Genomic DNA, 21,663 nt, shown 5'->3' with positions numbered 1-21,663 from the left:
GGGCGTGCTGGGAGAAACCTGGGCACCCCCAGCCTGAAGCCAGGTAATTAAAGGATAAGACAGGCTTCTACAGTGTGCCTGGGCCTTTCTTTGTCACCCCTCTCGGAGCTTCCTGAAAAGGAGGAAGGGGCGGAGTTCGTTAGCAGTTCCAACCCCGAGTAGAGCCCGCCTCCAGACCCAGCTGTGGGCAGGAAAAGGATGAGAGGCAGCAGCAAGGCATGGGTAGCCAAGTCTGCACACAGGCCTGTCCCTTTCCTCCTGGCTCTGATCAGGTCTTGGAAGAGGCCAGGCTCTGGTTCCCTGCCTCTAAGGGCCAGGATAGGGGAGCCAGCCCTAGGAAGGAGGCCAGGAACCCTTACCGGGGCAGGAGAGCTGGTGGTAGAGCTAATAACACCCTCTAGCTCTGGCTTACTTTGTTCCAGTGTTGGCCTGTCCATTGGAAGGCCTGCCCAGGAAAACTAAGCCTGCTTCTAGGAGACACTGCAATGGTTCAGGACCCTGGAAGGCTGGCCAGAGGCTGTCAGTTTTAGTTCTTCTGTAGCCCGTCTAGAAACAACCTCACTGGGACACTTGTGTGGTTCAATGCAGCCCTAGGCTTGGGTCTGGGCCATCAAGCTCCAGTTAGTTTGGGTGTATCCCTCCAAAATCCCCAACTCCAGTCCTGATCTGGTTTCAGTGCCTAGACGGGCCCAGTATAACCACAAACATCCTTCTGATGCTAAACTCATTTGGACAATGCTGATGACTAATCTGGCTGCCTTCCCCCATCTTCCTCACATGAGTGTGGGCTGAATCCTCGCTCCTGCCCCCAACCCACTCCTGTTAGTAATTTGCCAAAGGCTCCTGACCACAAGTCCTACTGGCTTGTTTCCCAGAGGGGTCTCAACTACCAACCTCATTTTTCTTTCTTTCTTTCTTTCTTTTTTTTAAAACATCTATGTATGTTGAAATCAGAGGACAACTTCTGGGAACCAGTTCTTTCCTTTTCCCATATGGGTTCTTAGGGATCAAATTCAGGTAGTCAGACTCAACTGCAAGCATCCTTACCCACTGAGCTGAGCCATCTCTCTGGCCTTTAGACCCTTAACAATTTGTTTGTTTATATAGTTATATGAGACTTAGTCTCAGGTATCCCAGACTGGCCTTGGATCCTCCCACCTCAATATCCAAGTGCTGGGATAATAAACCACCATGTCCAGCATTTTGTTATAAGACAAGGTCTTAGCTGGGCAGTGGTTGTGTGCATCTTTAATCCCAGCACTGTGGGGGTGGGAGGGCGTGGAGCCAGGTTGATCACTGTGAGTTCAAAGCCAGTCTTGTCTACAAAGCAAGTTCCAGGACAGCCCGGCCTGTCACACAGAGAAACCCTGTCTCAAAACAAAACAGAACAAAAACAAGCAAAAACAAACAAACAAACAAACAAAAAACAAAAACAAAACAAAAAAAAAAAAACAACCAAACAAAAAAAAGTCAATCAAACAAAAGGCATGTTCTGGGCTTACCATGTGTACTACTCTGCCTAACTTCAATGGCCAGCTTTCTAATTCCACCTGGCATTTAGGAAGCAGGACAGTTTTAGATACAACTCCAAATAATAGACACAGACTTGGGGTCCTTAAGACTCTTGTCTGGTGTTAGCATGAACAGGGACAGACTTGAGACAGGTTTTTAAGTGGGAAAGAGCTGGCAGAGGACTCTGGGCTACTGCCAGGCTCTGGAAGGTGAAGGTGTCTATAAACATGTATTAGTGACTAGCTGGTGTGAATCCTTTAAACTTATGTGTTCCTAGAAGGGAGAGGGACAGTGTTTCTCCAGGAATGTTCCCCAACATGAGTGTCCCAGGTCCTCTCAACCTGGAGAGGCCTTCTGGGGGCCACCAGGTGCTGGTGACTTAGATGGAGGACAGAAGGAGATGGGAATGGCCTACCTCGTGGGGTGGCATCTTGATAGAGCCTGTTTCTGTGCCCAGGCCAAAACAGCTCTCCAGAGTTGTCCTGTGATCTGCAGGCAAAGGTGGGTACAAGCCAGTTTTCTAGATGAGTTTTTTTTTTTCCTGTTCCCAAGAAGAGGAATTGGCACTTGGTAGAAATGTACACAAGGAACTGAAATAATAGCTCCCCAAATTATCACATTTTCTGGCCAGGAATCAAGGAAGCAAGATGCTGGAAAAGTTGGCAACATTGGCTGGCTCTGGGTGTGGGTGGAGGGGGCTTAGGATGTGCTATTGGAAACTTGTGTCAATAGGTGTGTGTGTGTGTGTGTGTGTGTGTGTGTGTGTGTATGTGTGTGTGTGTGTGTGTGTGTGTATGTGTGTGTGTGTGTGTATTCTCCTCTTCTCCCAGCCCCTCCCAGTACTCCGGATCCACTCCTCTGTTTCCCTTCAGAATAGAGCAAGCCTTCCAGAGACATAAACCTAACAGAACATAACAAGGTATGATAAGACTAGGTGCTCGAGCGCTCGCGAACACACGCGCGCACACACACACACACACACACACACACACACACACACACCAACAGGGCTGGAGAGATGACTCAGTGGTTAAGAGCACTGACTGCTCTTGCAGAGGTCCTGAGTTCAATTCCCATCAACCCAGATAACTCACAACCATCTTTAATGGGATCCAGTGCCCTTGTTCTGGTGTGTCTGACGACAGCTACAGTGTACTCTTATACATAAATAAATAAGTCAAAACAAATAAAGAGTAACAACAAAAACCTGTTGCTATAGTAAATCACACAACATCAACTTGGCATTTTAACCATTTTTTTCAAGACTGGGTTTCTCTGTGTAGCCCTGGCTGTCCTGGAACTCACACTGTAGACAAGGCTAGCCTCGAGCTCAGAAATCTGCCTGCCTCTGCCTTCTGAGTGCTGGGGCTAAAGGTATGGACCACCAATTCTGGCCATTTTAACCATTTTTAAGGCATACAATTGAGGGACTTTCAAACACTTTCACAATCATCCTCCTCTTCCTCTTTCTTCTTCATTTTGGGAGGTAAAATGGCCCAGCCTGGCCACAAGCTTGCAATTCTTCAGCCTCCTGAGAGCTGGTATGACTGGTTTGTTCCACCATGCCTAGCTCTCGAACCTTCTAAACTCCTGTTCACCAATCTCTCTCCTCTCACACCTGTGTCTGGCAGGCAGTCTTCTATTCTCCCTGCCTGACTCCCTAACTGACTTAATTTAGATACTCTATAAAGTCAGATGCGATCCGATCCCAGCACTCAGAAGCAGAGGCAAGCAGAACTCTATAAGCTGGAGGCTAGCCTGGTCTACACAGCAAGTTCTATCTAGGCCAGTCCAGGCCACCCACTGAGAAACTGACTCAAAAATAAAGAAAGAATGGCCGGTTGGCACTGGAGAGATACAGTTTGTTTCCTGGTCCTTGGCTGGTGACCTTTGGTCTTTTTTTTTAACCTTCAGTCCACTGAGGATAGTTTTGTTCTCAACACTCAAATTCCAACTTCTGCTTGATGATCCATTTTTGAGTCTTCAAAAATCAACCAATCAACAAACAAAACAAAATAAAAACAAAAACCTAGACTCACATGCCGTTTATTCTTTGTGTCAGACTCTCACCACTTGGCTTCCAGATGTTTGATTTGCAGTGGTGCCATAATTCGGTACCCTTCTATGACCAGGTACAACCCAGCTGCATGAAGAGCCATGTTTGCCTGCACTTGGGGCGTTTAAGCATAGTGGAATTAAGATTCCAGTATAGACAAGTAGGGATGACTAGTCACCTCTCAGAAAAAGTGGGGACCCTACTGGCAGAACTGAATCCCTCTATCTCTGGCCCTGTGCCATCCTCCCCACCTAGGGGACAAGTCCTCAGTGAGTTGGTGCATACCTGCAATCTTACACATGCCCTATTGGCTGCATGAAGATCAGTTCAAGGTTATCCTTGGCTATACAAGTTTGAAGCCATGTCAAAAGAAAGAGGAAGAGAGAGAGGAAGAAAGGTGATATAGAGGTACCAGGGCTGTGGGCCAGGAAGGCTGTGGCTGGTTCTGCCTTTTTCTGTCTCTTCCTGCTTGACAAGTGACAAGTAGGAAAGTTTACTGAGGATCTGGTCCATTTTGTGAGTTTTATTTGACCCAGGTAATACATGTGCGTGACTGACCATGACACAAACCGGAAGGAGGCTTGCACGCAGGCTAAGGCCACGTGCTTGCTGTTAAAGGTGAGAGTGGCGCCAGTTTTTCAATGGTAACATTGTATCTTAGAATCTCCTCCTACAATACAGGAGTCTTCTGGTACTCTTTAAACTGCTACAGAGAACAACACTGTAGGATACATTTTAGTTTCTTTGAGAGCTCCTTTGTCTGTTTCCTTTTGTTTCCAGCTTTGCTACTTTGATACCTGTGAGACACAAACTTTCAACCTTCCTAAAATGTTGTGGTGACCCCCCCCCCCAGCATAAAATTATTTTGTTGCTACTTCATAACTGTAATTTTGCTGCTCTTATGGATAATAGTGTAAATATCTGTTATGCAAGATATTTGATATGCTACCCCTTAGAAATGAGTTGTTCACTTCACAACCCAGCACCCCTTCAGAGTCAGACTATTGGTGAGTCTTGGAGACAAAGCTAGGCAATGTTTAAAAACTAGATGTCCAGGGAAAGCCTGCATTTCAGATGGCTTTGGAAACTTGGAAGTTCAGAAGTGTGATTGATTGACTTTAGTCTGATAATGCCTTGAGGCTCAAAAGTGGTCACACCATCGTTCCCGGTCCTTAAGCCAGCCTCTGCCCCTAACGCCACTCATTCCTCAGTGCAGCTGAGTCAGGGCATCCTGGACTTGGTGCAGTACTTGGCTCTTTTTTATTTCGTCTTTTCTTTCCACCTTAATATGGAAGACTGAGCCAAACCAAGGAGGCTTTGGTGAGGTACTCGGCACATGCAGGACTCAGACCTTGTCTGGCCACCAACTGGACAGCAGGTGCTCTGGCAGCTTTTGCTACTGTCTATAGCACACTGATTAAGGCCAAGCAACACAGTGGTGACGGGTGTGACTGGAAACAGTCCCAAAGCCCCAATGCAGACCACAGCAGGACCCAGCTGTCTGATGCCACGGTACAGTGTCTCTCCACCACAACCACAAAGGCCTAGCCAACGTGGCCACCAGTGTGCCACAGTCGGGAACTCGGAACAACGGACAGCCCCCAGGGGGCGCTGCGCCCTCACGGCTTGGGGAGCAAAGTGAAAGTTGCTCCAGCCACGAGGGGCGCAGTTGCGCGTGGGTGCCACAGGGGGTCAGATCTTTGGGGAGTTACTTTGTATTGCCCCCATCCCGGGTCCCAGGCCCTAGCGCCCCAGAGAGAAGCGCCCCACGGGTATTGTGCGAGTGACTGCGCTGGGCTGCAGTGGGGGCTTCGTGGGCGCGCGGACCAAGGGCTCCGGTTCACCGGCACCAGCCAGGCCGGGAAGGCCGGCGGGCGCGCGGACTGCGCTGGGCAGCGAGGGGTGCCTGGGCGCGCCTGGCCGTCGGGGGAAGCGCGGGGGCGGGCACTCCAGGGAGGGCGGGGGCCGAGCTTATAAAGGCCCGCGGGCGGGAGCAGGGAGAGAGCCGCCGAGTCGCCGTCCGGCCCAACTCGGCCTCGCGAGCAGCCTTGAGTTCCAAGCCGGGCGGGCTGACACCCCAGCGCGCGCGGACTCCGGCCGCCAGGAATCAGAGGGCGCGGCCAATCCGGCCGGCAGGAGACCCGAGATCGAGACCCGCGGGAAGTCGCAGCAGCGGCGCGCCGCACGTGCGGAGACCCGCCCTGAGTGCCATGGCGCGCGGTTGCTCCGGCCCTCGCACCTCCCTTTAGCCACGGCGGCGCGACCCCGGGCGGTCCCCCGGCCGCGGGGCATGGAGCCGCACGTGCTGGGCGCCGGGCTCTACTGGCTGTTGCTGCCCTGCACGCTCCTGGCGGGTGAGTGGAGGGCGCGGGCGGGAAGGCTGCGTCCCCGTACCCCTGCGCCGCGCCGCCGGGCCCCGCGAGGGAGCGCGCGGGCGAGCAGAGGCGAGGAGATTCCGCGGGACTGGCGGCCCAGGGCGCCCGCATTCCTGAGGCGTGAGCGCGCTGGCGGCCTCGGCCGGGGCACCGAGTGGAAAGCACGGCCGGCAGTGGCGAGGCACCGGTTCCCGAGTGCCCCAGATAGCAATGGGCGTCTCTGCGCGGGCTGGGAGGAGAGGCCCAGGCGAGGGGCTGTTAGTGTCTGAGATGTGAGGGGAGCGCGACTCTATTCTCTTTCGTGGTTAAGAAGAAAGAGAGAGAAAAAAAAAAAAAAATCAAACTTGCATCATGACTTCTTGACCAATCTGGGAGAAGGTGGCATTCTGCCTGGAGCTTTTCAAGTCAGAAATTTCCTACCAGAAACGAATGTTCCAGCCCCAGGCGCAGTCCCCAGTGTTCTTAGTCCCAGTTCTGAGGCTGTCTGTCCAACGCCTTGGAAAAAGCTCCTGTCTTCCTCATGCCCTACTTGGTTACCTTCCAGAGGGACTGGGGCACAGGGCACCCCCAGGAGGCTCTGCCTGATGTCAGAACTGGAGATCCCCTACTGTGGCATGTGTCCCTTGCTTGCAAAGAGCTTCTCTCCTTTGGTGTCATAGGTGCTGGGCTCCATTGTAACTCTCCGAGCCTCACCCAGGGCACCGTGCCCAGCTAGCTGCTCACCTCCTTACACCTCCTGAAGAAGCAGCCAGCACCCCTCCATATGTGACCTTCCTCAGGGTCTGATGAAGTTAGCCCACAGAGACAGTGGACTCACTGTGAAAGTTTATCTGCCTGGTGGAAATCTATTTGTCGGAGGTAGGGGACTGCGTACGATTCCCTCAGTTTCTCAGGGACACTGCTTGTTCACCCTATTTTAGGAACAGGCTCCCGGGGTGTCAGGCAACCTGGGCAAACCCTACTGCGACTTCCACACAGGCCAGGTTTTGATTTGTAGGACCAAAATGTGGTGAGACGTGGGGGAAGTTTTCAAGGCAGGAATCAATGAAAACCATTGAGCTTGGGAAGGAGGGGCCAGCGGACACTGTCCTCAGCTCATCCTGGACTTAGGAGAGCCAAGGTCCAGGGCCATTTGTGGCTTCTTTTCCTCACTGGTCTGTACACAGGCAGACTGTAAATATAAGCGGAATGGGTGGATGAGAATGTGGAAGACAGGTACCCTTCTTAAAGGGAACGAAAGCCCCAACAGGAGCTGCTTCTCAGGCTCCTTAATGGGCTGTCAATGCTTGGGGACAGGGAATAGGTGGTCCTGTTGTGTGGGAAGAAAGGCTTCTCCCTCTTCACAGAAGAGGTCCTCTTCCACAGACAGGGGCTGTGCTTAAACGAAACAGGCAGACTTTTCTCTGACGGACCAGATGGTAAATGTTTTCACATCATGAAATACTCTGATATTCTTTCCAGCAGTTAAAAAATGCCAAAAACATTCTCAGCTCGTAGGCAGTACTGAAACCGACCGTAAGCTTGGGTCCAGCCTGCTACTAGCCAGAGCTTATGACCCCCAAGGATCAGCCAGGGCTCTGAGGTCCCCGGCTTTTCAGCTGTAGTGTGTGGGTGGCAGAGGAAGCCAATCTGAGTCTGGTTAGAATGTGAAGGAGGCTTTGCCAGCTTTGGGGGTTCCCACCCAGCCTGTGTGTTAGTCACCTGGGGAGCTTTCAAAAGTATATTGATGACTAATGCTTCTGTCTTTCCTTAGGCCCAAACTGTCCCCCCTATAAAGTCCATTCAAGAGAACATATCCAGACACAGGCCACACCTACCCTGACACCGAGCCTGGATGTTTGCTTTATGCTTGGGGAGGTGGGCAAGGACACAGAGCCAGCCAAGAGCTTTGTGGCAACATAGGAGATGCTGGCATCCTGTACATTTCTGTGGGTATAGTCATTGCCGAGAGACCTCTTGCTGGAGGTGGGACATTCACTCCATCTCTTGTGAGGGTTCCCTCATCCTCCATCCTGTGGACAGTTTGGGTCCTGTGTTTTGGAAACAAGGCCTTCACAGGTTAGTCATCTTAAATGCTGGGTGCTGGCTCAGGCCTTCCTGAAGTTTGAATCATCCTGGGTGCTTAGCCTCTTTGCCACTCCCCTAACAGGACATCACTCTGGAAAGTCAGGCAAGGTGATGCCCTAGTCCCGAGGGAATAGTGACCAACCCGCCCAGGCTGACCTAACCTGGTGACCTGGGGACCTAGGGATCAGGACCCAGGAGGAGTTGGATGTTTTGTGCTTGAGAGAAAGGACCGGGTCTCTTGATTCTTGGCCTCACAGGAACTTAAAATCCAAGCAAGATCCAGGTAGTGAGAAAGCTCCCTGTGATAAGCAACGTGATCTCTGCTCTCTGCACCCCCCACAGCACAGGAGGCACATGGAGGACAGAGTGGCACCTGGGTTTGAAGTATCACTGTTTACAGTGGGGACCTGTCTTCCTTCTCAGTGAACCTGGAGGTGGGAAGGGTTAACAGGCTTGCCCACCCACCCCCTTCAGACAGGAACTGTCAGCCCTCCCTCAGTAGTCAGAGCTATTGTTGAAACTCAGGGCCAGAGAGAGTAGTAAGACCTTCCTGCCACCAGTGCTGTAGCCACAGAATGGGTGAGGTCCCACTTCCCCTGCAGCACTGTGGGGGACTCCCTGCTGAGCTCGGTAACTGAGCCTGGCAGAGGGGGTGGGTCCCTGCCTTGTGCTGGGAGCGAATGAGTAATCGGGACTGGGAGCCCACTGGGCCCCAGTGCGTTTAGGGGAGGAGCTAGGGACCAGTCCAGAACTGAGGGAGGATCCCTTGTCACCTTTTTCTTATTGCAGGTGGTCACTGGCAGCCAGGGGGAGGGTCCTGCAGAGGAAGTGACCTTGCTGGGGTGGGCAGAAGTGCTGGCTTCTGATCCTGTCCCCAGGCTACTTCCTGGGCGGTGTCTCTGCCTGCTTGTGCTGATGACGCTAAGTTTGCTCTCTTGCAGTCTGGAGTTGGGGAGGGTAAGCCCTTAGACTCCGCGTCTGGGCCCCATGGGGACCGCCTCCTTGTGCCTCTGTGCTCCCCTTTCAGTTCTTTATTTTTTTTTTTTTTTAATTTTTTGAGATTTCTTTATTTATTTTATGTGACTACACTGTAGCTGTCTTCAGACGCACCAGAAGAGGGCATCAGATCCCATTACAGGTGGTTGTGAGCCACGGTGTGGTTGCTGGGATTTGAACTCAGGACCTCCCGAAGAGCAGTCAGTGCTCTAACCACTGAGCCATCTCTTCACACACACCCCTCCCCCCACCTTTCAGTTTTGTTGCCGGTTTTAGAAGTGTAATTAGATATTTACTTTCTCATATACGTTTTGCTCTTTCTAAAGTTCAGCGTTTACACCAGCCGTCTACCTCACTATTAGCTTTTGGTCCCACTGTCAGAACGCAGCTCTCGGATTAAGAAGACTCCATGGAATTAATTCACAGGCCCAGGATGCATGGGAAGGGACAGCCCTGGGATGACATTTTCTTTGCCCTCTTTGCTGGCAGGTACCTGTTTGAGGTCACTAGGAGGACAAAGGGGCTCTGCTGGAGTATGTGCTGCAGGTGGATGGGTTTGTGGGTGGAAGACATCAGTTGGTGGTAGCCAGTCCCTTCATCTCACCCTGAACTTGCCTGACCTTTAACCTCTTTCTGGGCCTCATCTCCTTCCCTGTAAGTGGGCCTATAAAAGCTTTAAGGCTACTTCCAGACTCTGATCTCTGGTCCCTGGGCTGTAATCTCACACCCAGGCCAGGGAGGTGGATGGGTCAGCCGTGCTTGGAGAAAGGCCAGTCCTTCATCCGGTGATCCCTCCATGGCCTTGGTGGCTGGGCGGCCCTGAGTGCTTTCCCAGGCGTGCTGTGTGCTGTGTGATAACATTGGTCTCCAGTGGCTAGGCCAGGTCTCTGGGGCTTCCTTCAGCACAGAGGCGTCCTAGGAAAGGCAGGGACTGACTGGTGACCTCACTTTCCATGCACAGGCCCCGTCTCCCGTCTCTGAGGGGTCTACAGTCCTGTACCCAGCATGCAACACCAAGCTGTGCTCAGCGTGCAGCTCCCTGAACGCTCCAAGTTCATTCATGCGTCCTCTCATCTAGGTCTTGTGGGACAAAGGACTGGTTAGCAGCCAGGAGTCTAGTGCTGGTTCCAGGCCAGTGATGCTTAGGCATGGGGTGGGGGTGGGAGGCGGGATTGGTGTACTTGGTAGAGGTAAGAGGCTCACCTCTTTCTCACCAGGCCTGAGGGCATTCTGAGCCCCTGCAGCTGTTCATGGGTGAAGAGAGGAACCAGGTCTGCTTACCAACAGGCTCCCGGTAGCTCCTCCATAGGGACCCAGTGATGCCATCCAAAGTGGTATTTGGCATCTAAAAACGGAGCCCCAAATAGTGCCACCCCGAAGGACTCTCTCATAATGACACTCCAAACAGGTTTCTCCAATAAATGCCTCTAAGTGGGGCCCCCAGAGTGCCTTGCAAAGTCTGCCCCCTCCTTATCTGGTCAGAGCAGTATGAATGGACAGGGCACATGTCCTAGCTGCCTGGTGCTGGGCTCTGAAGGCTTGGGAGGCAGAGAGAGTCCATGAGTTGCAGGAAGAGGAGGGTATAGGGTGGGGGGGTGGTAGGCAGCTAGTCCAGAGGGAAGAAATAGGTTGCCAGGCTTGAGGATGATGTCACTGTAGCATTCCAGGGCCCTCTGCCTCCTTAGAAGGACACCAGCTAGGGCTTGGTAAGTGGTGAGCTGTTAGAGTTAGTGTCATTGGGGTTGGGTGGGGCCAGGAGAGCCCTCCCTGTGCCTGTCCCCACCCTTTTTTTGTAGAGAGGCCTTCAGGAGCAAGAGCAGGAGTGGCCACAGGGGAAGGAGGTTGGGCAGAGCCTAAAGTTCCCTACACAGTGAAGTTTTCAATTATAGTTGTCCCCTTATCTTTACGGTACACTATCCACAATGAGTCTGTCTTGGTGACCAAAGCCTGGAATCCCAACTCCTTTAGAGGCCGAGACTGGAGGATCACAGGTTCAAGGCCTACATGGGTCACTTATCAGACCCTATTTCAAAGCAAAAGGTAGAAGGAAGGGTTGGTGGAGTAGCCCAGTGATAGGATGGTGGCCAGGGATGTGTGAGACCCTGGGTTCAGTCCCCAGCACCAGGAAAGGCAAACAGAAAACCCTGGTGGACCTCTTGTAGTATAGTCAATAAACTATTTTTCCTAAAACAAATAACAGTGATAGCTGTTGGAAACCTGCCATTGTACCAAACTTTTTTTTTTTTTAAGATTTATTTATTTATTTCATGTATGTGACTACACTGTCACTGTTTTCAGACATACCAGATGAGTGTATCGGACCCCATTACAGATGGTCGTGAGCCACCATGTGGTTGCTGGGAATTGAACTCAGGACCTCTGGAAGAGCAGTCAGTGCTCTTAACCACTGAGCCATCTCTCCAGCCCCAAACAAACTTTTGATATAGTTCATCTCTCCATATCCAACTATGGTAAGATTTAATTTATGTATTAGGCACAGAGGTTAGCCTGATAGTTAATAATAAGATTAAATAATTACCACCATGTAATGCATTAAAGGTTTTTTTTAAGCCAAGCATGGTGGCGCATGCTTTTATTCCCAGCACTAGGGAAGCAGAGACAGATAGATCTCTATGAGTTCAAGGACAACCTGGTTGTAGGTGTCAGAGTTCCAGGGAAGCCAGGACTACATAGTGAAACACTGCTTCAAAGGAAAAAAAAAAGTAAGGGTTGGCAAGATGGTTCAGTGGGTAAAGGCTCTGGAGTCATATACATACAGTATTACATGTGTACAACCCCCATGTGTACACACACACACACACAAATACACAAATAAAATATTTTTAAAACGTATGAAGCACATGCTTGTGGAATTTTTCATTTAATACTTTTGGACTGAGGCTGGGCGTGCCTCAGGTCAGCTGAGCATAAACTCCACTTGAACCCTTTGAATTCCCAACCCCCAACCCTATTCCCAGGAGGCCTTGGCCCTTCCTAGCTCTTTCTGGTCTCAGCATGAGTGGCATCTGCTGCCTGTCACCCACTGCTATGGTCTTGTCACCTTGTTCCTTTTGTAGTTAGAATATCCATGGTTGTTTTGGGGTTCCCCTTATGGCCTTCCCTTCAGTTGCTCCTAGGTTTCTGGTGTCAGGGACACTTCTGCTTTTCATGTGTCCCTCTAGGGTGGGTCCTGGTATATTTGTGTGTGAAGAACACAGGTTGTCCATGTAGCCACTCACACTGGTCCCTTGGGGAATTGGCCACCATGGGAAGCAAGCATCATCTTATAGGGGACAAGGATAGCTGTCCAGCCAGACTAGCCTCTTGGGTGATGTCCGATGCCTTCACCAATATATGCAGCCTCCTGCCTCTCTGTAGCCATCCCATGAACCCTTGCTGAGTGGGGTGGGTCTGTTTCTCTGGTATGTTTTAATAGCATAATTATAGGGGGTATTTTTGGTTCTCTCTAACGGGCTGACAGGGTCAGCACGGCTGTTTACCAGGCCGCAACTCGGACACTGTTTTTCTCTGAGTATATATAGCTGGGACCATTCCTTCCCTGGGTTCAGGCTGCAAAGGGATGGTGGCCACCTCGGCCTCCTGTGGTTTCTTTAGCCACTGAATGGGAGCCTAAAATGGGCCAGGGAGCAGCTGCTGGGCTCCGAGGAATGTGAAGCAGGGCTGGTCTGTCTTAGTTACTGTTCTATTGCTTAAAGAGATACCATGACCAAGGCAACTTATTAAAAAAAAAAAAACAACTATTTAATTGTGGGCTTGTTTACAGTTTCAGAGGGTTGAATGACCGTCGTGGTGGGACGTATGGTCTCATGCCGGCCTGGAGCTGGAGCTGGAAGCTTACATTTGAGCCACCAAGATGGAGGCAGCTCCCAGACTCTGTCAGCCTCTGCTGTGGCTCCAGCATGCTCCTGGCCTTCCCCCTCTTTCATTTACTTGATTTCTGTTTATAGTTAAAACACTGTTTAACAGCAATATCCCCACAGCATTCCAGGGAGCTTTAAAAGGGAAGTGAGGGAGCTGGAGAGATGGCTCAGCAGTTTGGAGTGTGTTCTGCTCTTGTGGGGCTCAAGAAACTCACGCACCCTCTGGGGCTTTAGGGGCACCGCCCTCACGTGCACTTCCTCCTGTTCCCCACATATACATTCTGTGGACCAGGCTGTCCTCGAACTCACAGAGATCTGCCTGCCTCTGCCTCCCAAGGGGTAGGATAAAAGGCATGCGCCACCGCTGCTTGGCTTCCCACAAATACACATAAATTTAAAAAATAAAATCTTTAAAAGGGAAATGGGACCATCTACTAGCCTGACAGCTGTTTTTATTTTTTCCTTTCCCTTGCTAACATGTCTGAGGACTGGTTACACTAATGACCCCCATGAACCCTGTGCGCTCTGTGCACAACTTTGTACTGTGATCCTGCATAGGGTTTTCCTTGTCCTGTTTGTGAAGGACCAGGTGGGCAGGTTATCCCAGTTGCCCAAGATCACTCTGAGGATAGCTGAGTACATCCAGTCCTGGCCAACCTCCTCTGACCCACATTACATGCAGTGGGAAGGTCCCATGCAGCGTTCAGTAGCCTCACAGGCTGTGGCCCATTACCCAGTTCTATGTCCTCTGTCTGAGTGGAGCCAGGTAGTCTACCTTGATTGGCTACTTTGATTAACAACCTTGAGCAACTAATCTCTTGGAGGCATGGTTTCTTCCAGCTCTGTTGGGATCCAGCCCTTTCCTGCCTGTGCTGCTGAGGCCTTTGGCACCCACTGCTGTCCCTGTCTTCCCAAGCACACGCCAGGCTCCTTTCTTCCAAGCAGTCCCCCAAGCAACATTGCTTACTATGTGAACCTTGGACCTTTGACCTTTGGCTTTCCAGTCTCACCTACATCCCCAAGCCATGACATCAGGGTTTCTCCACTGCTGGAGACTGGCTTCTTCTTCTTCTTCTTCTTCTTCTTCTTCTTCTTCTTCTTCTTCTTCTTCTTCTTCTTCTTCTTCTTCTTCTTCTTCTTCTTCTTCTTCTTCTTCCTCCTCCTCCTCCTCCTCCTCCTCCTCCTCCTCCTCCTCCTCCTTCTTCTTCAAGATTTATTATATATAAGAACACTATAGCTGTCTTCAGATACTCAGACACACCAGAAGAGGGCATCAGATCTCATTACAGATGGTTGTGAGCCACCATGTGGTTGCTGGGAATTGAACTCAGGACCCCTGGAAGAGCAGTCAGTGCTCTTAGCCACTGAGTCATCTATTTTTGTATTTGTGCATGTGCGTACATGTTCATGTGCAAGTGTGTGTGAGTACTATGGCACATATGTGGAGGTCAGAGGTCAACCTCAGATAACCTCTGACCTCAGATATTGGTCCACACTTTCCACCTTGTTTGCCACTGTAGTGTGTCCTTCGGGCTAGTTGGATTGTGAGCTTCTGGAAGAGTCTCCTGTCTCTGCCTCTCATCCTAGGAGTGCTGGGATCACAGACATGTGCCACAGGCTAAGCACTCTGGATGTTAGGCTTGCATGACAAACACTTGTACCCACCAAGTCTCCACAGCCCAGGTAGCCCGCTTTCGTTTGTTTTGGTTTTGATTTTCTAGACAGGGTTTCTCTGGGTAGCCCCGAGTGTCCTGGACCTCACTCTGCAGACCAGGCTAGCCTCAAACTCGCAGAGATCCACCCACCTCTGCCCCGCTAGTGCTGGGATTAAAGGCGTGCACCACCACGGCTGATTGGGGCTGTTTCTAAGGAGACTGTCTATGGTAAAGTGTGTAGCATAGTTGGGGGTACCTAGTCTTTGTTCACTGCCAGAGTTCTGCTCCAGCAGCCCTGCCCTTCAGCCCTAGCCCCTTCAGTGTATCCTGTCAGCAATTTCCCTGCTCTGCCTTCCTGGGTGGGTCGCCAAGGGTGTCCTCCCAGACATGTCACTCATCCAGGGCTAGTCACCTGCCTTCTTCTGATGTCTGGTCACTGTCCTCATCATTCACTTGGCAAATGTAAGACCTGCTCTGCCCCAGGCTGTCTGAGGCTCTGGGGTCCCCTGCCACTGCCTAGTTTCCGGTGGACCCGAACACTGAGGCCTGCACAGAGCTCTGAGCATCACCAGCACCCAGTGGAGATCATAGTTCTCTGCACTGCCTGGTGAGGTTCAACAGCTGACGGCTTCCGTACAACCGTTCCAAAACGACAGTGAAGGGACCACCATGCCACCCTCCAGCTCTGGCTGCCTTGCTTGCTTCTGGGCTCCAGAAAGACCATGGGTCATGAACATCTCTGCCGTCTTTGCCCAGGCATGTGGCATTCATCCCAGCCACTCTGTGGTACTGCTCCCTTTTTATATTTTTATTCAAGGTCTCACTGTGTAGCCCAGGCTGTCCTAGAACTCCAAATCCTCCTGCCTCACGCTCCACAGATGCAAGATTTACTGTTCTGTTTGTGTCCTGAAGTGGTTGTGGGAAGAGGGCTCAGAATGCCTTGTAGGATCTGGGTGCAACCTCTTGCTTTCTTTTTGGCCTCCGAATCCAGCGTGGCCCATGGCTGGCCCTACAGGGTTGTCCCTGTTTCTGCTTCACTGTGTGAAGATGGCTGGACCTCTTGCCTGGAGCTTGGACCTTGCAAAACTGCAGCCCTGTGTTACACTCCTGCCTGCCTGTGCCCAGTGTCGTGCATCTGTGATTTCTTGTTTATATATTACTGGGGTCAAGCAAGCCAGGGAGTTGGCATCTTGTAGGTGGGAAGAGAATGTCAGCAGAGGCCAGGAGGAGGTAACAAGGTGGATGTTGCTCCAGGTCTCAGAGGTCACACCTGTCCAGTCTTGCCTGGCGACATGGTCTCATGGTGACCACATTTTAGTCTGTCCTAATTTCATTTCTGTTGCTGTGATAAAGGAGTCAGACCAAAAAACGACTTAGAGAAGAAAGGGATTTATTTTTACCTATTGATTTCAGGTTACAGTTCATCACTGTAGAGATGTCACTGCAGCAGGAGCTTGAGACAGCTGGTCACATCACCTCCACAGTCAAGAGCAGAGAAAACCAATATATTTACAGTCACTTGCTTGTGCTTAGCTCGATTTCCCCACTCTTACACGGTTCAGGACCCTCTGCCTAGGGAATAGTGCTGCCCACAGTGGGCTGGGTCTTTCTCACACCAATTAATAATCAAGTCGATCCCCCTACAGACATACCCACAGGATAACCTCATTTAGACAACTTCTCAGACTTTCTTCCCAGGTGACTGATTGTAGCTTCTGTCACGTTGACAGTTAAAGCTAACCAACATGCAGACCTTATCAATGAACACAGACCTTCCCAGCTAGGGGAGAAAAGCCGGGTAGGCCCTAATCTCCAAGGATCAGGGGTGTGGGGTAGAGGCTCACAGTGTTGTGGGAACAGAGACCTACAAAAGAGAGTTGTTGATGATCAAAGGGTGGTTCTGCCTGGGGGAGGCTTGGCCGAACCTGAAGCCTTAGGCAGCCTTCCTTGAGCAGCCTCTGAGCAGTTGGCTTAGTGACCTCTGTAAAGGGCCTCCTGCATCAGTTTCCAGCTCTCAAGGTGAAAACAAGCCTAGAGAGTCTTTACTTGAAGTGTGGGCTGGGGCAGCTGTGTGTGGTGGTCAGGGCTGCTGTGGATGACACGTCCCTGGGCTGTTCTGGATCCTCTTTCTGACAGCTTAGGTAGACGGCAGGTATAGGTGTCTCCTTTGCTGCCTGCTGTTACACTGTCAGCGGTCATCCCCTACCTTCTGGGACTCCATCCTCCAGCCTGAGGAAGCACCGGCCACCATATTCATTGTGAACTTTTGGGTGAGCCTAGGTTTCTGCAGGACCACACAGCAGGGAGTTTTCACTGTGAAGCTCTGTGCCCCTGACTTTCAAGGCAAGTTCCTCCACTTCTCCCTCCCACCTCTTCCCTTGACTCATAGTGGGTGGGTAAACCTCTCTCCACCTTTCCTACATCCTCCAGCTCCCCCACAACTATGTAAAGCATAGGGCTTGAAGCCAAACGTAAAGCTCCAGCTGTCTAAATCAGAGAGACCCAGGTGACTGGAGACAGCTTCGCCTTGGAGCTGTGGGAGGAGCTAGAATCATTGCTCTCAAGGATAAGGAACTCAGCTCCTGGGAGCTTCTGGACCAGCAGGCCGAGTTACATTCCAGAGATGACAAGCCCTTCCAGAAAGCCAGCAAGGAAGCACTGGTACTCATGACCCCAAGTGTGGCTGGAAGGTTGAGACACAGTGATCTTTCTCGTTCACTGGACGAAGCCTGGCCCTGCGGACTAGCCTAAACTGCTTGTCGTTTTGCTTTTGGGGGTGATGGCAGTGGTGACAGACCTAAATGGGAACTGCTGGGGACCTCAGGAGATGGTGATGAAGTAGGTGTCTCCAACCATCTTATTGGTCATAAAGCAAAGCTTTTGCTTTGTCAGATTCAGGCTCAGGTGCCTCCCCTAGGTACTCTAGATCACGCAGCCCACCTGCATGTGGTTAAGGCCTGGCGGGGTGGTTATAGCAAAGGCTGTCTGTTCCCCGTGCTAAATCTCCAGTCACTCAGCATTATTCCCTTGTATTTGTGAAGTCTTTACTGGACTGTGTTCTGAGTTACATTAGTTCTATGTGTGTGTGTGCGCGCGCACATGTGTGCATGTGTGGGGTGCTAGCCATTAGAGCCCCCTGGGCTATGTAGAACCTACAGGGTTCTGGGAAACATTTTAGAACTGTGGTTGATAATGCTCTTTAATAATGGCTTTCTCCTGCAAGGTAGGAAGGGACAGTTCCAGGCTCAGCCTCTGTCGAATCCCTGGGTCCACAGATGTTCTGACTCTTGGCTGTGCTGTTGGATGCCTTTGGGGGTCTACATAGCTTTTCTGAGTTCTGAACCCTTCATCTTTAAGAAAAATAATAAATTAACATAATCTTTTTTAAAATTCGTATCCAGAACTAGAGTGGGGCTCAGAAGTTAAGACCATCCCATTACAGATGGTTGTGAGCCACCACATGGTTGCTGGGATTTGAACTCAGGACCTTTGGAAGGGCAGTCAGTGCTCTTAACCACTGAGCCATCTCTCCAGCCTGCCTTTTGCTCTTCTAAAGGACCTGAGTTCAGTTTCCAGCTCTCATATCAAGTGCTCACTACCACCCGGGATTCTGTCTCCAGGGGACCCAGCACCTTGTGGCCTCCACTCAGGTGCATGTGTAGATGCACACATAGACACATAATTCAAAATATAGCAATAAGGTATAGATGTCATTATTGCATTTTTGAACAGAGATTTTTGTGGGTTTTGGTTTTTTTTAATTTTTTACTTTAGGGTGGATTTTGTTTTGCCTTTTTTTTTTTTTTTTTTTTTTTTTAGTTTTTCAAGACAGTATGTGTGTGTGTGTGTGTGTGTGTGTGTGTGTGTCTAACAGTCCTGGCTGTCCTGGAACTCATTTTGTAGACCAGGCTGGCCTTGGACTCAGAGCTCTGTCTCTACTTCCCGAGTGCCTGGATTAAAAGCGAGCGCCACCCACCCCACCACTGGCTAAAGTATGTTTTAGTAAATTCTCCTACCCCTTGTTTAGATGTTTTAAATTATATTTATTTTATATGTGACGGCGTGTGTATGGATGGTTTGCGTGTGGAGGTCAGAGGACAAGTTGGGGGAGTCAGTCTTTTCTTCCACCATATAGGTCCTGGGGATCAAACTTAGGGTCTCAGGCTTGGCAGCAAGCCCCTTTACCCTCTGAGCCATCTTGTTAGCCATGAACCCTTCATCCTTGGACATGGGGCTGGCCATGTGGCATGGTAGCTCACATCTGTAATCCTAGCACTCAGGAGGCCGAGGCAGGACTGTTGTTAATTTAAGGCCAGCCTGGGCTACGGTGTGAGACCCTGACTCAAGGCAGTGCGGATCTCTGAGTTCAAGGCCAGCCTGGTCTACTTAGTTTCAGGACAGCCAGAGCAATCTAGCAAGACCTTGCCTACAAACAAACAAGCCAACAAACAGCAACGAAGCCAGCAGCAAACAAACAGAAGCAGCGTCTGCTGCAGTGCATGGAGTATGGGACACCCCTCAGCTCCTGTGAGGCCGAGTGTCTGGCCAGTGGTCCCTGGACCCAATTGTCCGGCACTTTAACTATTCTGTGGTAGAGATTTCCTCCCCAATCCCCTCCCCCAACTGGTCTTTTTTAAGTCTTCAGATGTAAAATTACCATCTGTACTGCTTGGCCCCACACATCTCTGGGGGTGGGGGTGGGGTAGCCCTGCAGGTTACACAGGTGGAAATGCTTTCTGAAAACCGACTTGAGGGAGGCAGGGCTGGGGCACAGGCGGAATGTCTCACTCTGCCTGCCAAATTGCATCTATAGTGAATTGAGGAGGTCAAAGGTTAACTATCTACTCACACATTGTTGACAGTGGGTGCCTTGGAGCATTCTGCTGGCTGGCCAGGTGAAGAGAGCCTCTGGGCATCTACTCCTGGAGATGGGGGTGATATGAGATGTCTGTTGCTGGGCGTCTTTATAGGCAAGTCACATGGCTTCTCTATATTTTGAACCCCTCATCTTTAAAAATGGGCTTGGACCAGTGAGATGCCTCAGTGGCTAAGGGTATTTTCTGCCAAGGAACACAGCTCAGGGAATGGAGCCAGAACTCACTGATAAAAGGAGCAAGGCCGGGCTGGAGAGGTGGCTCAGCAGTTAAGAGCACTGACTGCTCTTCCAATGGTCTTGAGTTCAATTCCCAGCAACCACATGGTGGCTCACAACCATCTGTAATAGGATCAGATGCCTCTTCTGGTCTGTCTGAAGATAGCAACAGTGTAGTCACTAAATAAATAAATCTTTAAGGAAAAAAAAAAAGGAGCAAGGCTATGGTGCCCTACATGACTTTGCCCACTTTGAGGTCCTCTGGCTGAATGTCTGTGGGCAAGTCCTGCTCTGTGACCTCGAAGCTTCATATGGCAGCTGCTGTCCTTGACCCTGCTGTGCAGATCAAGGCCTGGGGAGGCTGAGGAAGGTCTTCTCTCCATGGGGTGTGGCCAGCTGCAGGGCTGGTGGGTAAGTGTGGCGTTAGCTTCAGGCCCTGAGACACGCAATGGGGGCAGAGCGATAACTGTCTCCTGGTGTCTGCACCATCAGCTCCCTCTGGGTTTAGCAGGTGAAGACCAAACCATGCATCTCTCTTGGAAAGAGAGGGTGGTGGGGTAGATGTTCACCCATCAGGGTTAGTGATATCTCTGACCCAGCAGGAAGGATGCTGAGGGGTCAGGCTCCCTTTGCTGAGGCCTTGGTGTTGCAGCGGGTCTTGGAAGATACTGTATGTCAGAGACAAAATATAGATTTTCTAAAAAGATGTTAACTCAGGAATACTGGAAGGGTGCGTATGCTAGCTGCAGGGAGGTTTAGAAGTACCCAGCCTTCTGTACTTCGATTCTTTATGACCAGTCAAAGCCAGATGGCACAATGGTTAAGAGCACTGAGTACTCTTCCAGAGGTCCTCAGTTCAATTCCCAGCAACCACATGGTGGCTCACAACCATCTTTAATGGAATCCCATGCTCTCTTCTGGCGTGTCTGAAGACAGCTACAGTGTACTTACATAAAATAAATAAATCTTTAAAAAACAAAAAAAGCCAGCTGGGGGGCAGGGACCCTCAGTGTCTGGAAGTGCCACTGAAGCGTGGATTTTGGGAGCTGAAGTAAGACAAAGCATTAGAACCAATTCCCAACATATGTCTGTTGTTGGGAGTGGTGAATAGGACCCAGAACCCACAGTGATCTGTCCATCACCCTCTACCCACACTGGCGCGGCACGTAGCAACCCTCTGCCTGTTTAGGGAGTAGAGGAAATAGAGGCCTGCCATGGTCTCTCCTGCCACCCAGGTTTCTTGCCATGAAGCCCCTTAGGAAGCCCACCTGTTCTTCCGGTGTTACCCCTGCCGCCTGGCCCAGGGGAAGGGCTGGTTCTGTTGTCTTTAGGCCTTTTCCTTCCTGAGGAGAGGCTGAGCTCAGCCTTGACCATTCGCAGTGACCCTTCGAGGCCCACAGGAAGCCAAGAAAGGCTCCTCGTGGTCAAAGACCATGGGAGTCAAAAGTCAATCTCAGAATTCCATAACCTGGTGCTTCCAGGGCTGCTCAGAGGCTCAGCAGCCTCACATGCGTGCCCGGTGGACAGTCTCCAGGAGGTGAAGAAGGAGCCTGGTGCAGTTGCAGAGCCAACGACAAGCTGTCAGCATGTCGCAGTGCAGACAGTGACTCTGGTTTGGTAGTCTTTAAGGCACATAGAATTGTTGACACGCTTTTCAGATGAGGAAAACCCAGAGGTCATTCAGAAGCTGAGCCAGGACTCAGCTGTTCTAAACGGCCAAGGCTGTTCTGGCCACGAGGCTGCCCAACACAGCCTAGGTCCCTGGAATACACAATGACCTAGTACTTCTGACTTGTCTGTCCTGAGTGGCATCCCCAGGTGATGACTGTCCTCACCCCAAGACCCACTGAGGTCATGTGGGACATAGTCTGGTCCAAACTTGGGCAGAGGATAAAAACCAGCCTGCATTTCACTGGTAAGGAAGCCCATTGATGTGTCATTTCCCCGGGAGGGGAGAGTGTGGCTAAAATGGAGCTCCATCTTCCAGGGTGGGGGCTGGCAGGGAGGGTAGCCACTCTGGACACTGGGC

General features: G+C 51.0%; 1 protein-coding gene across 1 annotated transcript in view; it reads left to right on the top strand.

Annotated features, from left to right (window-relative positions):
* Positions 1–5,586: 5,586 nt before the first annotated feature.
* The window catches only part of PIEZO1 (piezo type mechanosensitive ion channel component 1 (Er blood group)), a gene marked incomplete at its 3' end in the record, with an annotated part of 61,839 nt that continues 45,762 nt past the window's right edge, over positions 5,587–21,663 (top strand). The window contains exon 1 of the mRNA XM_080936963.1: positions 5,587–5,922. Coding sequence (XP_080793089.1) covers positions 5,859–5,922 — 64 coding nt within the window. The 5' untranslated portion in view covers positions 5,587–5,858. The remainder of the gene's footprint in view (positions 5,923–21,663) is intronic.

Source organism: Micromys minutus, assembly GCF_963924665.1.
Source record: "Micromys minutus genome assembly, chromosome: 24".
Lineage (NCBI taxonomy): Eukaryota > Metazoa > Chordata > Mammalia > Rodentia > Muridae > Micromys > Micromys minutus.
The sequence above is the reverse complement of the archived record's forward strand: the minus strand, read 5'-3'. Positions and strand labels throughout refer to the sequence as shown.